The 16,042-nt window shown below is 38.8% G+C and overlaps 1 protein-coding gene across 3 annotated transcripts; it reads right to left on the bottom strand.

Annotated features, from left to right (window-relative positions):
- Positions 1-8,752: 8,752 nt before the first annotated feature.
- Positions 8,753-15,908, bottom strand: mtfr1l (mitochondrial fission regulator 1-like). Of its 3 annotated transcripts, none has more exons than XM_078277540.1 (8): positions 15,784-15,908; positions 14,801-14,957; positions 14,530-14,637; positions 14,299-14,408; positions 13,613-13,824; positions 11,240-11,639; positions 10,860-11,021; positions 8,753-10,718 (listed from the first exon to the last, which is right to left on the bottom strand). In XM_078277540.1, the coding sequence occupies exons 2-7, from the start codon at positions 14,813-14,815 to the stop codon at positions 10,904-10,906; spliced, it is 963 nt and encodes a 320-aa protein (XP_078133666.1). In that variant the 5' UTR covers positions 14,816-14,957; positions 15,784-15,908; the 3' UTR covers positions 8,753-10,718; positions 10,860-10,903. The 3 variants fall into 3 exon arrangements, with proteins under 3 accessions (XP_078133666.1, XP_078133668.1, XP_078133667.1); XM_078277542.1 differs by having other exon boundaries at positions 14,530-14,616; XM_078277541.1 differs by having other exon boundaries at positions 14,801-14,924.
- Between the last annotated feature and the right edge of the window lie 134 nt (positions 15,909-16,042).

The raw sequence follows: 16,042 nt of genomic DNA, 5'->3' as shown, positions 1-16,042 counted from the left end.
GAGATTTGAAGATTCTGGCCACTCCAGGACCTTGAAATGCTTCTTACGAAGCCACTCCTTCGTTGCCCGGGCGGTGTGTTTGGGATCATTGTCATGCTGAAAGACCCAGCCACGTTTCATCTTCAATGCCCTTGCTGATGGAAGGAGGTTTTCACTCAAAATCTCACGATACATGACCCCATTCATTCTTTCCTTTATATGGATCAGTCGTCCTGGTGCCTTTGCAGAATAAACAGCCACAAAGCATGATGTTTCCACCCCCATGCTTCACAGTAGGTATGGTGGTCTTTGGATGCAACTCAGCATTCTTTCCCCTCCAAACACGACGAGTTGAGTTTTTACCAAAAAGTTCTATTTTGGTTTCATCTGACCATATGACATTCTCCCAATCCTCTTCTGGATCATCCAAATGCTCTCTAGCAAACTCCAGACAGGCCTGGACATGTACTGGCTTAAGCAGGGGGGGGAATTCTTATAATTTCTCCCACAGTTGATTTCTTCACACCAAGCTGCTTACCTATTACAGATTCAGTCTTCCCAGCCTGGTGCAGGTCTACAATTTTGTTTCTGGTGTCCTTTGACAGCTCTTTGGTCTTGGCCATAGTGGAGTTTGGAGTGTGACTGTTTGAGGTTGTGGACAGGTGTCTTTTATACTGATAACAAGTTCAAACAGGTGCCATTAATACAGGTAACGAGTGGAGGACAGAGGAGCCTCTTAAAGAAGAAGTTACAGGTCTGTGAGAGCCAGAAATGTTGCTTGTTTGTAGGTGACCAAATACTTATTTTCCCAAGGAATTTGCAAATAAATTCATTAAAAATCCTACAATGTGATTTTCTAGATTTTTTTTTCTCATTTTGTCTCTCATAGTTGAAGTATACCTATGATGAAAATTACAGGCCTCTCTCATCTTTTTAAGTGGGAGAACTTGCACAATTGGTGGCTGACTAAATACTTTTTTGCCCCACTGTAAATCTCTACAAACAGCTCACAAATGTATAGTTTTATTTCTAAAAAAGACAAAAGAACTACATTTATTTACCAAAACATCTGGGCACTATAGTTTCCAGCAAATGCAACACAAACGAGAGCAAATAGTACATTTGTGGAGGACTCATGCCCTCTTTCACATCAGCATCAAAGCTTTGACGCTCCTCAATTTTCTCTTCAATCTCCTTAATCTACACTGTTCTACTCATCTACTCCATAAATAAGATGTATATTAAATATATTGTAAAATGTATGTATTTTACATGAGATTGACTCAAACTAAACTACAGTTCATGGTGCGAAGGAGTGGCTAATTGATGTATTTTTTTGTTTTTGGACAACAATAGAGGCACAGAGAAATAAGCAACACAGCAGAAATTATTCTTGTTTTTGTGGGTTTTTTACATTGGATTTGTTGACAGAAGAAAATAATATATCACATAAATATATATACTATGTCATTTTCTGGTCCCATGACAGTTGCAAAGAGGAATGTATCAATTACAATATGCCTACATAAAGATCATCTGACTTTTATTTGAACTAAAATGTGTTCACTGGCTGCAGACTTCATCAAATATGCAACTCATGTGACCACCAGTCTTTTTTTCACACGCTTTGCCTAAAGTGTAATGTTTTATTTATACCACGTGTTGGTTCGGCCAAGCAATCTGATTTATTAAAGACTGGATCCAACCGTGCTAATCCCCATATAACATGACTAGCTGGGCTTTATTGGTTGTTATGTCTGTGGTAACAAGGGAGCAAATTAGCAGTCTCTCTGTTTGTCTTCTGTCTTGGATTCATATATATTTACACAATTCTTTCTCTGAGATCACACAGAATGAACTGTTTGATATTTTAAACTCATTCAAAAAAAATGTATGGTATAAATATGCATTTTGTTTTACTCTTACTCATGCTGACAGCTTTATGCCTCTTTTCCACCATCTGATCAATCTCTGTATCAGGCTTTCTATCTTTTCCTCCAGCTGGAAAACTGCTCAAATCACCCCCATTTTAAAATAAGATGATCCAACTCTTGTTCGAGCTACATGCCAATATCAATTCTCCCAGTAATATAGAAATGAATGAAAATAAATCATCTGCAACCAATTAAACAATCATCTGAAAAGCAAAAACCTCCCAATATGGTTTCCCTTCTATACCCGATCAACCATGCCTGCATTATTATGAACAAACTCAGCTCATTTTAACTTTCCTAGTGGTAATGATGCTCTCCTCATATCTATCTAAAAGGTTGTAAGTTGTAAAAATAGGTCAAATAACATTTTTCCCCATAACTTGTAATATGGGCAGCATTTTGATACTTTATGTCAATGATGCTGTAATTTTTCTTTCTGAACTCTCGTCTGATCTTCACTATTTGCATGACTGAATGCAATCGAACCATCTAACTATCAATGTCAAGAAAACAAGATGTATTTTAATTCCACTAAGAAATCTTTGTCTGGCCCCATTCATTTTGTAAATCAAACTCACCATCACAGAAACCTACAAATATCTTGGAGTACACTTCGATCCACATCTCACTTACTAAAGCCACATTCATAACTTGACGAAGAAGCTCAACCAGAAATTATATGTTTATAACCAGATCAGGCCATTTCCAGTGGTGGAATGTAACTAAGTACATTTACTCAAGTACTGTACTTAAGTACAAATTTGAGGTACTTGTACTTTACTTGAGTCTTTTCTTGTCATGGCACTTTCTACTTCTACTCCACTACATTTCAGAGGGAAATATTGTGCTTTTTACTCCACTACATTCATCTGACAGCTGAATACTTCTTCCACCACTGAGCATTTCTCACTAATATTGTCTCGGACACATGGTCCTTACCACATAGGAAGCCATTGAACAACAAGACTGTACAATGTACAATAGAACTCATAAGAACCATGGAAACCTTCCTCTTTGGACTCACCACTGTACTGCACTTTCACATCCTAACGCCCAGACTTTTCAGAATTACAAGAAGATCCAGAAAAATAAATCCCTGCCAACACTTACTGCTCTACTTCCAAAACACAACACAAGAGAGGACTCAGAGATCAATTTCGCATGCACTGACTCCAGTACCGCCCTACAAAAACAATTAGGCTACACTAATTTAATCATATATTTGGCATCAGTTGTTTAATCTCTGGTTGTAGCTATTCAAGCATCACATTCCTGATTTACCTTGTTAGAATGTTCCTGGTGTTTAATCACAAATATGAATTACTTCAAATAGTAGAGTAGTTTATGTTGCCCCCATGAGGAATTCTAAGTAATGACAACAAAAAATTGTTGGCGTGTCCACATGATACAAGCCTAATGTGATCGCGCACGCACCCCCACCCCTCCTCCACGCAGTTGCTAGTAGCCAAGGAGGACACGGAGGATTAAAAAAACATAATGGACTCTTCAGAAGAGGTAATTACCTTCAAAAGTCACCGGACGACACAATCTTCTGAACATAGCCATACTGAGAAATACAAAGAGAGTTGTGTAGAGCTGATAGTCTTAATTAGCTTTGTAGCAACTCATTTGGCGATGGCTTGAATGTAACGGACGTTTATTAATATCAAAAAGTTACGCACTAAAGCTTTAAACATGGCTTATTTGAGTTGAGACCTTCAAGGCAAAGCGGGTATCTGCACTGAAAACGGGTTAGCCTTGAAGGCATCAGGTTGTCTTTGTAGCAATTGTAGTTATTTGATTAATCACGGTTTTATTTGGTAATATTAATTGCTAAAGCACAATAAAAACTGAAATGTTGTGTTTGTGTGGGGTGCATCTTGAGCTCATTTCTTCCCCAGGGACTCCAGCAGGTTAATCTAGCCCTGGAGACATTAAAGATTTCTTATGGCTACTACGTTTGTCATACTTGGGTAAATTGGTCAAAATAGGACAGGTAAAGATGTTTCAATGAACTATAAATAGAAAGCTCATCAGCTTAAAAATCATCAGCCAACAAAAATGACCATAATTTAGTAACAAACGTCTTGTAGTTGCTTACTCATCCACCTGTGGCAATGAAAGATGAACAGTATTTTAAAAATCCACAATGTCATCCAACCACTTTAAATGCATAGTTTGTCACAAATGTATGTACAGTACTTGGAGAGCATATTTGCTTCTGTCATTTGGGGTTTTTTTCTACAGAAACTGCATCATTTATGAATGGCAGCCACATAGGCCATGATACTGGGGTACCATCTGGGACTTACAAACCGGCCCCCATCAATTTCTTATCACTTAACTTATTACTCTGAGCTGAGGGACAACAGAGAGAGGAGGAAAAGAAAATGGGCATCTTTTCTGTGTCTCACTCTCATTGGTAGAATTACTTATTTCTTAAACAGTCATGAACCTGGGATCATTTTTCTTTCATCGATTTGCCTAATTTTCTTTTTTAAAGGCTATTCAGACTGCCATTTCATGTAGACACTTTTTATATATTTTCCTTCTAAGGTAGCTGATTAATGCTAGTTGTCCCCAATGAGGAGATGGCAGTCTGAAACAAGGCCATGATGATGACTTGCTCCAATTAACGGAGTAAAATGATGGATAAGAACACAGATATCTGGTATCTGGTTGCTGTGCTGTCCTAATACAGATACCATCATCTTAATCTGTAATCCCTGGTCATTACGGCTTTTTTTTAAACTTTTTTTCTCTCCATTCAACATTTTTTCTCTCTTACTTGCAAATGGTGAAGGCCACAGTCAAAGGATATTTTGACATTTTGCATTTTTTGGATGTTGGATGAAATATGAATACCACTCTCATGTTTGTCTGTTAAATATAAGGCTACAGAATCAGAATCTTAATGGCCAAGTAAGTGTGAACACATGCAAGAAATTTGACTTCGGCTCTTTGTTGCTCTCAAAGTACATACACAGAAATAGACATATGGCTAAAAACAAGAAAAAAAAGATCCAAAGCCTATTAGCTTAGCTTAAAGACTGAAAACAGAGCAGCACAGCTAGGAAATCATTACTCCCAGCCAAGAAATAGTGCCATTTAAAACCACAATATTTTGACACTTTGGTTTCTAAACGAGATATAGCATATTAATTAGTGAGCTTTAGAGATGCTGGTAGGTGGATTTTGTTATTTTGGACAGAGCAGGGCTGGCTGTTTCCATGTCCAGTCTTTATTCTAAGCTAAGATAACCTACTGCTGGATGTAACCTCCTATTTTCTGTAGGTGAGTCTTGCGAATGGTATCAACCTGCTGCTCATCAAACTCTCAGCAAGAAAGCAGTAATAAGCGTAGAAACTATTCTGTTTCTAAAATGTGAAACTATTGTATTTCTTTGTTAGGAAAATGGTTAAAAGAGGAATTTAGCACAAAATAAATGGCCGATTTAGCAAAATTCAAGAGTTAATTTCATGTCTGATGTTTGATAGAATTACAGGTATTTTAATGAGCTTAACAGGAAACATGTTCATCTGTTAAACACAACACCAAAAAAGCAGCAACAGATTCACCATAGTGTTACATTTGATTCGCTGTTGATGACAGCGGCGTCATCAACAGTGCCATTAACAGTTCCACTTATGGACGCAATTTACTTTGCATCACAAAGCAATCATGTTTAGAGTGCAAACCCACTAATAAGACAGAAACACTACAGAGGCCTAAAAATAGAAACAGCAGGGTGAATTCAGTGGAGTTGCAGCCGCTCTTGTGGAGCTGTTCCTGAGTCATAAGTGTTAGTTTTGTGTCTTGATGACGCTGGCGGATGCGTGGGTGACACTGGGGGAGGGTTGGGTGGGCGAGTGGTAGCAGCAGCTGCTGTGTTCCCCCAGACCCTTCTCATCCTCTCAGTCTCAGCTTCATTCAGCTGGTTGTTGCTATGATACAACATTGGAGATGACACTCAAACTCAAAACGCAGACAAACACTAAAAAGCTGCTGTGTTTTTTATCCATTCTGGGATTTGTTTTTTATTTCTGAAACGAGTCGAACCAGGATCATTTACACTTAACATATTGCTGCAGCAGTAACCTAAATCACGTTTGATATGTATATTACAATGGCTTTTTCAGGTTTTCTTTCCCTCATATTTTGTCTCATGTGGATAATGAAGAGGACAGAGCTCACTGCACGGTGCTTCTGGTATTCCCTCTGGTGTTTCCAAAGTTGAAAGCCATTCTGTCCAGAAAACATTCATTCAAGTCATTTCTATTTAAAAAAAAAAGGGGGGGGTACAATTTATAATCACACTAAACTCTTGTGTAAAATGTACTTGTACCCAAATAGCAAAATGTATTAATTTAGCATTGTGATAAGGTCAGAAAGGCTGCTGTGTGGTTGTTTAAATGTTGAAAATAAATCTATTGTAAGGGCAAACATGTTTCCAACATTTAATCATTGTCTCAATGCACAATACTGCCAACTTTCCTGCCAAAATAATACCATTTTAGGGATGTGTGGTAATATTTATTGTAAATAAAGCACTCCTTCACTGTGATGCATGCAACTTCTTTAATTCATTCCTATTTAAGTAGTATTTGGAGGGAAATGGCAAATATAATGTTGATAAAATGTACAAATTAAATAAATCATGAAAAGGTGTGTTTTCTTACAGTTAATGAGTGTAAAGTTTAATCCCTGACACCCTTTTAAATACTGAGTGAATCAGTATTCATTCATTGCCAGTATGAGTAAAAAACTGATGTTAAAAGAATTAAAGAATGAACGAGCGCTTTGAATTAGTTGTCAGTGTCAGGCGTCAGTGTAGATTCAAAGCTTCTGTCTGACAATATTGCATGGTGATTCAATTATATTTTACTATCTGGAAAGCTACAAGTGTTATTTTGGAAAAAATACCCATTTCCAAGATAACACTTTGTTCAGTTGCTTCTCTTTGATGATGAAACATTTCCCTGCACTTTCAACTATTATTTTGAATTGAGGATGCTAATGCAGCATTTGAAGGTGTGAACTGTGAATAAAGGCATTTCTTGTCACTCCCAGAGGAGTGCCAATAAATTATACCTACTGTGACATGTTTTCTGTAACACCTGTTCTATGAGAGTGATAGCTGTCACAGTGATCTGTGCTGCCCTGGTTTCGCTCAATTCGCTTCAGTTCAGCTTTAGCTCACATCACTCTCCATGCTGCAGCGGTGTTCACCACATTTGTCAGACAGAATAATCAAAACCAAAAACCCGAACAATGTTTCTGTCCAAAGTAAAACTTCAAGACACAAGACAATTGTCCCTCCATGAAGGGATACCACAAAGCAATTCCATTGATGATATTGTTCCTGGAAGTAACAAATGGCCTTGAAACCTGAGTGCCTCTGGGCAGCATTAGGAAACATGGAGGACATTGGAGGGAAGTTTCTGTTTCAAGTGACAGGTCTATTTATGAAGAGCTTCCAGCAACATAAGGAGACATTGATAAAAAGCTCTGAGGCGAGATGGAGGAGCCACTGACCAGTCAGCATGACAGATACTACCTTTTGGCATGTTTGCTGCTTCAATGCCATTTATCACAGAGCTTGGCTGGGGCTACTGCCCCATGTGGTGAGTGTGGAGTTCGGCAAAATACAGAGGAGACGCATGAAGAGACACGTCTTCTCTCAAATGTAAGTCTCAAATATGGATGAGTCAAGTTTAAATATCCAAACCATAGAAATAGAATGAGAGTGGAACGGACATTCCCATTCAAATCAACATTGTAGTAGAGTAGTACAAAGCATGGAGAGGCGTCCTTTGTGCACTATGTCCGTTACCTGCTTTGAAATTCTTTTCACAAGTCTCGTAGTGATGAAAATGTGCCAATGTCACTTTAAACTAAAGGCCTGTATTTATAGGTTTAATAGAGCCTCATTTTGACACGGAGCCCTATTAATTGAGCTCTCCACAGACATGTATCTAAAATAGGTAGTCCATTGTCCATTGTGGAAAGTCAAGAGGGACAAAGTAGGCCAAGGACTCTCACAGAAAATAGACTATGACTCACTGAGGGGCCGGATCATCATGGGAAAGAACAGGAAATGGGAAAGAATGTGGGTTAACAATAATCCTTGAAATTACCGGCATACAGGACTCGTACTCCGAGTGCAGTCCCCCCACCCCGTGGTGTGATTAAGTGATTATGTGCTACGTGTTTTTCACACAGCTAAAAAAAGTGATGCAATTTAATTTTCCAAGCAAATAAACCTTATCTAGGACCATCATTATAAGGGCAAGACTTAAATGGGCAAACGCTTGTATAAGTGAAGGAAGTACTGTACTTAAGTACTATTTTGCATTACTTGTACTTCACTTGAGTATTTTATCAAAACATAATATATAAATATATCAGTCTGAATAGTGTCATTCTGCATAATGAGCACTTTTACTTTTGATAATTTAGTCCATTTTGCTGAATACAAATACAATTTTGACTTGTATGTGTAAAGGAGTACTTTTATAGTGTGTTATTGCTTTTACTTTTAGTAAAATATCTCAATACTTCTTTCACCACTGGTTGATATACTGAATGTAATGCCTACATCCCCATCTCACTTTCTCTAGAGCTCCTAATAATCCCAACCACTGACAGAAAACACTGCTATTGTTTGACTGGTGAGATCAGATGCATCTGTAGAGTAGTTTGTGTCACATTTGTGTGGTAAAAAATGCCAAAGTTTTAGGGTGGAAATTCAGTTGCTCAGTAACCAAATGCACTGCACTGCCCCCATGTGGTGATACTTGACACCGCAAACACAAATTAAACTTTCCACAGACAAAAAATAGTTTCAAAACATCAGCCAATCTTTATTTACAAATCCTAATATGACAAAACAATAAACATACAGGTAGTGGTGGTGGGCTTGCCCCAACACAGAGGTATAATGGTGAGAAACCCATAAACTCTACAAGAGAAACAAAGTCATTCAATTCTCTGTGGAAAATCCTTAACTAAATTCTCCTCCTAACTTATTATCAGGACTAGGGATGCATTTGGCAGAGAATGCTGTGTAAGGTTCGACAACCTAAGTAGAGACACACATTGAATATATTTAAACTGGCATATAGTAGTAGATTTAGATTAGATAGTGGGTTTATACTTCATCACTCTGTCCAATGAGGAAATTAACTATTGAGAAGATCACCAAAGACAAGTCAAGGGCCAACTCTAGCAAGAAAAAAAAAACACTTTAATTCCACTGCATACAGCGACACACACATATGGGCACAATCTTGTTTCAATCCAAACGGATAAACTTAGAAGTAACTTTTCACACTGTAAAACTACACTAAGGGACTCCTAGGCATGTAGGCATACACATGACAGATGAAAAAGGAGTGGAGTGACATGTATGGAGGTAAAAGTGACATGACAGCAAGTCTTTTCTTGTGAGGGGTTATTTTTTAACAAACATTCAGCATTGACACACACACACACACACACACACACACACACATTTGTAAGATAAAAACATGGGACTCCTAATAAAGAGGATGGAGGGCATATTCAGGAGAGGACAGGCAATGAGTGGTGGGCTGAGTACAACAAACCCATGGTACTTCAACTAATATGGGAATAAAATCAGGCTTTTGAACAGGTAATAGATCTGTGGTAAGGCATTAACAAGAATATTCATCGTTATCATCGGGACTCACAAGCATTTTACCCATGGCTTTGTCAAAACTGCATACAGAATGATGTAAAAGCACTCTTACACATAGCTCAGTTGTCTCTGCCCAAACTGAGGTCACCTCTTTAATGTCATTAAAGGTGGTTTCAGCTAGTAATTAGAACAACCTACACAGGGAGGGGGTGTGTGTTCAAAAAGACCTGTACAAGCTTGTATTGGTCGTTGCCTTTACTAAAAACAGACAGCTGCAAACAATGATGGGTGCACATTTCACTCGCATGCTTCCTTTGATTTTTACACCACACAGTTCACTTTTCAAACTACTTCATAATCACCATATTCTTGCTCCTTTCAGTTAGGGTTTCAAAATCAGTACTCTGTGGTTCAGTGACTATCAATCTATATGTTAATAACAAACAAGAGGATAGGCATAAGAGTGCAGTGGAGCAAGCAACAACCGTACACGATGCTGGACACATTTACAAAATCAGACCTGTAACGCAAATATTAACAGCAATCTGAAGCTATATTTCCCACACACGCTGTGATAAGATACAGTACATCTCTGCATGTGTGCACTGGATCTGTTCTATTTGTACATTAAATATGTTCAAGTATGTCACAGGACTTAACACAACTGAAGAAGACAAATCATTGGAGGAAAATCAGAGGAAAAAGCACTCCCTTTTCTAGCATGATGGATAAAATGCTTTTTAAAAAAGGGACATTGCTTACTTTAAGTTCAAAATCTGTGTTATAAATGTTTGCATGTCAGCCCCTAGACAATGTTCTATAACACAATCAAAATTAATTGCATCTAAAATGAAAGCAGTCCAGACACAGAGCAAGTTTCCAGACAGCAGTCTGTTGAGTCCTTATTCAAAATACATTTAAACATAAAAGCTTTTTTTTTTTTAATAGAGAAATAAACTGGATGCAATATGCGATGCAGTGCTGGAACTGATTATTGTTATCAAGAATTGCCTGTTCCCCCTCACACAGCAACAGCACTGTCTGGGACGAAGTGATTTTTTGTTCTAGCTCTGGCAGACAGCTAATGCCTTGGGTCTGAGGAGCAAGGTTGTTGATCCATGGGTACATATTTCACAGGCAAAGGCCTAAAAATTATGAGGGAGAGAAAAAACAACTGCTAAGAACCCACAAGAGACCTAAAACTGAAAACATTCCTTCAAAAGCTCATTATACAAAATATTTAAAAAAAAAAAGAAGAATATTACTACAATCCTATCCTGACTTACATGGAGCTGCAGGATCAGGTATTGATGATAAACACGTGATCAGGCTACTTCCGTTTCACAGCGTCCGTATCTTCTTCCTTCAAGACAAACTTTTTCCTCAGAGCTTCTGAAATCAGAGAGGCCGAGTCCTCCTCTCTGAGGGACGTACAGCCTCTGTTGTACCTGCAGTGGCACCCACCGAAAAATACAAACCATGTATGAGAGGGCATACAATGTTATTTTAACTTCATATAGAAATATTACCATATTAATAAAGAATTTTCTTTAAAAGGAACAGTTCAGCATTTTGGTTAATACACTTATTTGCTTTCTTGCTGAGAGTTAGAGGAGAAGAATGATACCACTCTCGTGTCTGTGTGACTTTATAAGACAACTCTTACCTGTCCTTGCTCATCTTCATGCGGTTCATGTCCTTCAGGATGTCCATAACATCAGCAAAGCTGGTGGACTTTGATAGCGACACCGTATCTTCCTCTGCCTCGCGGAAGTCCATGCTGGGTCTGTCCAGGTCAAAGGTCGCTGATGCCGTCATGGAAACAGGCGGCAGAGGGTCAGGGACAAGCTCCGACACCACAGAGACCACATCTTCCTCTTCTTCCTCCTGCTGCTGATGCTGCTCCTCCTCCTCTTCTTCTTCTTCCTCCTCCGTGACATCACTGATGACAAAGGAAGCGGCAGCCGTGGCAGCCGGCTGGTAGGGCGCCGTCTCGAACGGTGCCATGGAGAAGCTCATACTTGTGTCGTCAGGGGAGAGCAGGTCAGGTGTCAGGGGGTTTGAGCCTGAAAGAAAGAAGAGGAGCAGGGTAGAGAAATTAGTTTGTAGTTGTTCAGTAAAGTTGGACAGTGTTGAGAGAAACAAACAGGACAACTCTTAATGTCAAAAGTACGGAGTTCGAATGCCATTTATAATGAGAATTTATAGCTTGCGTATAGGTATGCTATTGTTGTCTTCAGTAGCTCTCCTCCCAGGAGGCATTAAGCCTTAAAATGGTGTGCTGTAGGAGAGTCTACATTCCAATCAAATTTTCTCTTAGCAGTATGTGATTTCTTCATGAGATACGCATTTATGGGTGTAAACCTCCCCCGAAATCCCAAATGCTTCTAGGATCGTAATACCTAACAGCTTAACTGCATGGTTGATTGAAAGCTTGAAAATTAACAGAGTTTAGGAAGCAAGCTCACTTGACAATAGTGCTTTAATCTGATAGCTGAAGTTCCCTGTGTGGCTCTTTTAGACAACATCAGAAAGTATGTTTAAAATCAGTAGGGCTATAATACATGTGACTAGGGCTGCAGCTATCGATTATTTTAGTAATCGAGTATTCTACCGATTATTCCATCGATTAACCAGATAAGAAATACTTTTGTTTTATTGAAGAGCAATAATAAACAATAGTTTGGTTACATTTTCGGAAAAAGCAACATTTGTGTTGCCTACATTGCTTACAATATCATCTCTCCAAAAACTAAACATATGAAGTGCATTTAAGTGCCATATTACATTGTAACATTTTTAAAGAAAACATTTTCTGAAATGACATCAACCTCACACTAAGGCATACATTAAACATACATAAACATGACCTTAAGTTGTGCAACTTAACTTTCAGAACTACAAGTTTCATCCTGAGACTGATATAGTATGATACTGGTACTGTATATAGGCCTGTATGTAAATATATGTATATGTAAATATTAGTTATACTAATACTACCTATTTGTATTTATATATTTAATTACAATGTCACACAGCTCTGTTACACAATGCTAGTAGATCGTTGATTGGCTGTTTCTCCGTGAAGAGAGAGAGAGAGTGAGAGAAAATGGTGCGCAACAATCAGCTGTTTCTCCGACGGGACAGTCAACAAGTCGGCTCTTTAGATCAAATTGTGGTCACTGCTACGTATTTTCTTGTCTTTGTTTTTGGTAGTTGTTGTGTTTGGTGTATTTTCATCGTCCATACAACTCTGTGATTTACTTTAGTCGGGTCGTCTTCGTGGAATGGATGAGAAATGGTTTCTGTTGAGATGCTGAAGCATTGACGTTGTGCTATTATTGTGGTAAGCTAGTTCGGTTTTTCAGTAGACACACTGTACAGAGTTCTCGTTTTAACTACGTTTGAACTGATTCCAAACTTTGGACACTTTCTGTCGTTTCCTCCAGCCTGTCTCTTCTCCTAGTCCCTCACTATTTACACTCTGGCATGTGCCGCCAGCAGACTGAGCAGCGTCTGGTGTGCGACAATAATAATGATCCGTGTGGAAACACCGTCCGTCAGCAATACAACGTTGGTAAAATTGATTTAACGAAGCTTCGAGGAAAATCATTTTGCATCGAGGATTTTTTGTAATCAAATTATTCGAGGAATCGTTTCAGCCCTACATGTGACACTTTCTTATGACATCCCTGATGAAATTTTCACAAGTGACACACAACCACCACTGACCTACAAACTAATGTCAAGACATTATAGTACCAAAGAGCTTTAGGAGAATCAGGGCATTCAATTTGGCAACAAAAGCATCACAGTCACATGAAGACAGTAACCCTGTGATGAAACATAGGCTCAATGAAGCAATTTTAAATCAACCCTGCTCTGAGAAGCTTAATGAATCATAGTCTGAAGTATCAATAAAGAGAATGTCAAGTTAGGTGTGTTACCAGTTCTCACGTCACTGAGTTTTTATTGCTATTCAAATTCCAAGTTCAAGATCTACAGTCTATATTATGTACACTTTGATTTGGTTACCTACCAGAATCACTTGCCACAATCTTGGCTATCTGTGCACGGAGTCTGCTGAGCTCATCCTGCAGGGCGGTAGTACGGTTCATCGCCGTCACCCCAGGCTTCCTTAGCCCTTCCACCCTTTTGCCCTCACGGCGGAAGTTGGGTACAGATGAGTTCCTGTGGAGCACCAGGAGAGGCGTGGGCCGCCATTCGTGTTTCAGAGGACGAGTGTCACTCCTGAAAACAGAAGAGTGGGTGATCAGTGTTACTGAAAAGAAACCTTTATTATATCAAAACCTCAGGGGGTTGAGTCCAGCTTTTGAAGTATGATTAATGTCAGCTGATGTCGCTCTTTCCCTTTATCTACTCCTCCGAAAATGCCTTAGTGCTCATCAATACTGCACCAGCAGTTTATTACAGGTACAGCCCAATCCAATAGCACTACAATAAATCCTATCTTTAAATGTATAATGTTCTGTATTCACCACAATACATACGGCTGCAAAAATCAACATAGAGCTGAATCAACACCTCTCGGACGCAGTAAAAAAATCTGATTTTATAACAGTGTACTGCAACTTTTTAGGCTGCACATGTGCACCTAATAAGATGGAAGCTCAGAGAGTCTAGAATAATGCAGTTATAGATTAGTGACTTGGCACTACTCCATAATCTTAGTGGTTGTCTCTTAGGGCTTGGCTGGATATTTACCGCACTCTGGCATATGTCTCTTCTTCATCTGCAACAATCCAGGCTATGTCTGCCAAGGTAGGAACCATAGGGCCATCCATAGGCCGAAGACGGGGCAGGCCCGGTAGTTCCTACAAAATTCACAAGGACACAAGTTAAATGTTGTATACACAAACATTTTTATTGCAATAGGGGAATATAATTAATAGACAAAGAAGATTATGTGCAGGATTTATAGGATCTGATATTTACCTGGAAACATGCCCTTTGTGGAGGTCTGAGTGGAAGAGTGGAACCTATTCTTCTCACAACACTACGGGTGGATCCATGAGGCTTATTCTGCCAGATAGGAATAACTTCCTGTAAAGCATATGTTAAAAAAAACAGTCTCTACACAGAGTATAATACTGTAATGTTAGTGCTTAGTCTATAATTTGCATTCCTGCACAGTCATGTGCAGGAATACCAGGAGAAAGGTAGTGTTAAGTTAAAGACATCATTAACAGCAAGGAAACATACTTACTGTGTCTGTTTCCATGGTGATGGTGGGTCAGTCTCATCCGCTGGGAAGTTCAACACCAATGCTTGGTGCATGCAGTGGCTGAAGACAGAGTAGTTCAGTGGACAGAGGCCATGTCAGTGTGACTCTTGGAATATAAATTAGGGATTTGTTAGAGCATCTGTTGGAGAGACACAAGCAGGAGAACACTGCATTATTACACCCACTAACAAAGGAAATTGTTTAAAAATGAGGCACAAAACTTGACTGATTAACTTGACTATTAACTTTTTTTTACAGTATTATCTAAAGTAAAATGCATGAGGTGGACACAGCTTCTGATTTTGTAACATTAGCTTAGTTTTCGCTATTATGTATCATAAATTGTATAATGTTACTTTGTATTATTAGGTGGAAATGGAGCTAAATCAGAATCCTTTTTGCAAGAGAGGCCTGAGTAACGTTACTGCAGAAGAAATAGGTAAAAGCACAGTCAATACATACAAAAAGCATTAGAAACATATCACATATCGCTATACGGGTCCAATCTTACAATAGTTAGTTAACTCAGTATTTTTGACTTCATACGCTATACAATTAAAAAATAAAATGATGAATATTAAAAATATAAGAAGGTCATTACATTAAAACTATTAAAAAGGTTTGACGATCTAACGCTAGCTAATGTCGGTACTACTTAAAACAGCTAGCTTTAATTTTGTTGACGGTACCGCTACAGACTGGTTTGACTAACGTTATCGTTGATGGAACATGATGAACGACAGAAAGATAGCTTTAATGCAGGGATTTGTGAATCATTTTCAGTCCATCATTAGTCGGTAGCTACGGGTATCAAACACAAACATACACAGTGACCGTCAGTTAGCGTTAGCAGCACCAACACCGGCCCCCTGGTTGACCCTCAACGGTAAACTAACACCACCATTTTTACTGTATTTCGCTTCCCCCTCACAAAATGCAATCAATGCTGCAAGAGCGCAACTTACAGTAGAGTAGGACTGTATCTGGGAAAAGTAAACCGTGAAATTATTTACGAGACGCAGCTTCTATTCTTCGTCTTTCAGACTGGAGTTGTGTTTTCGCTCATTAGGCCGGAAACCTGTGCCTCCCTTCCCCGTGATTTGATTGGCTGGAGCTCCATGAGCTTCCTTTATCAGAACCTATACAAGAGCGCCTCCTAGAGGTGGAGGCGAGCAGCGCTGAATACAGGATAAACAGTAGAAGCACTTTTTTTATTCTTTAATT

The sequence above is a fragment of the Sander vitreus genome, chromosome 20 (assembly GCF_031162955.1).
Source record: "Sander vitreus isolate 19-12246 chromosome 20, sanVit1, whole genome shotgun sequence".
NCBI lineage: Eukaryota > Metazoa > Chordata > Actinopteri > Perciformes > Percidae > Sander > Sander vitreus.
Note: the sequence above shows the minus strand (reverse complement) of the source record. Positions and strands in the feature narration are given on the sequence as shown.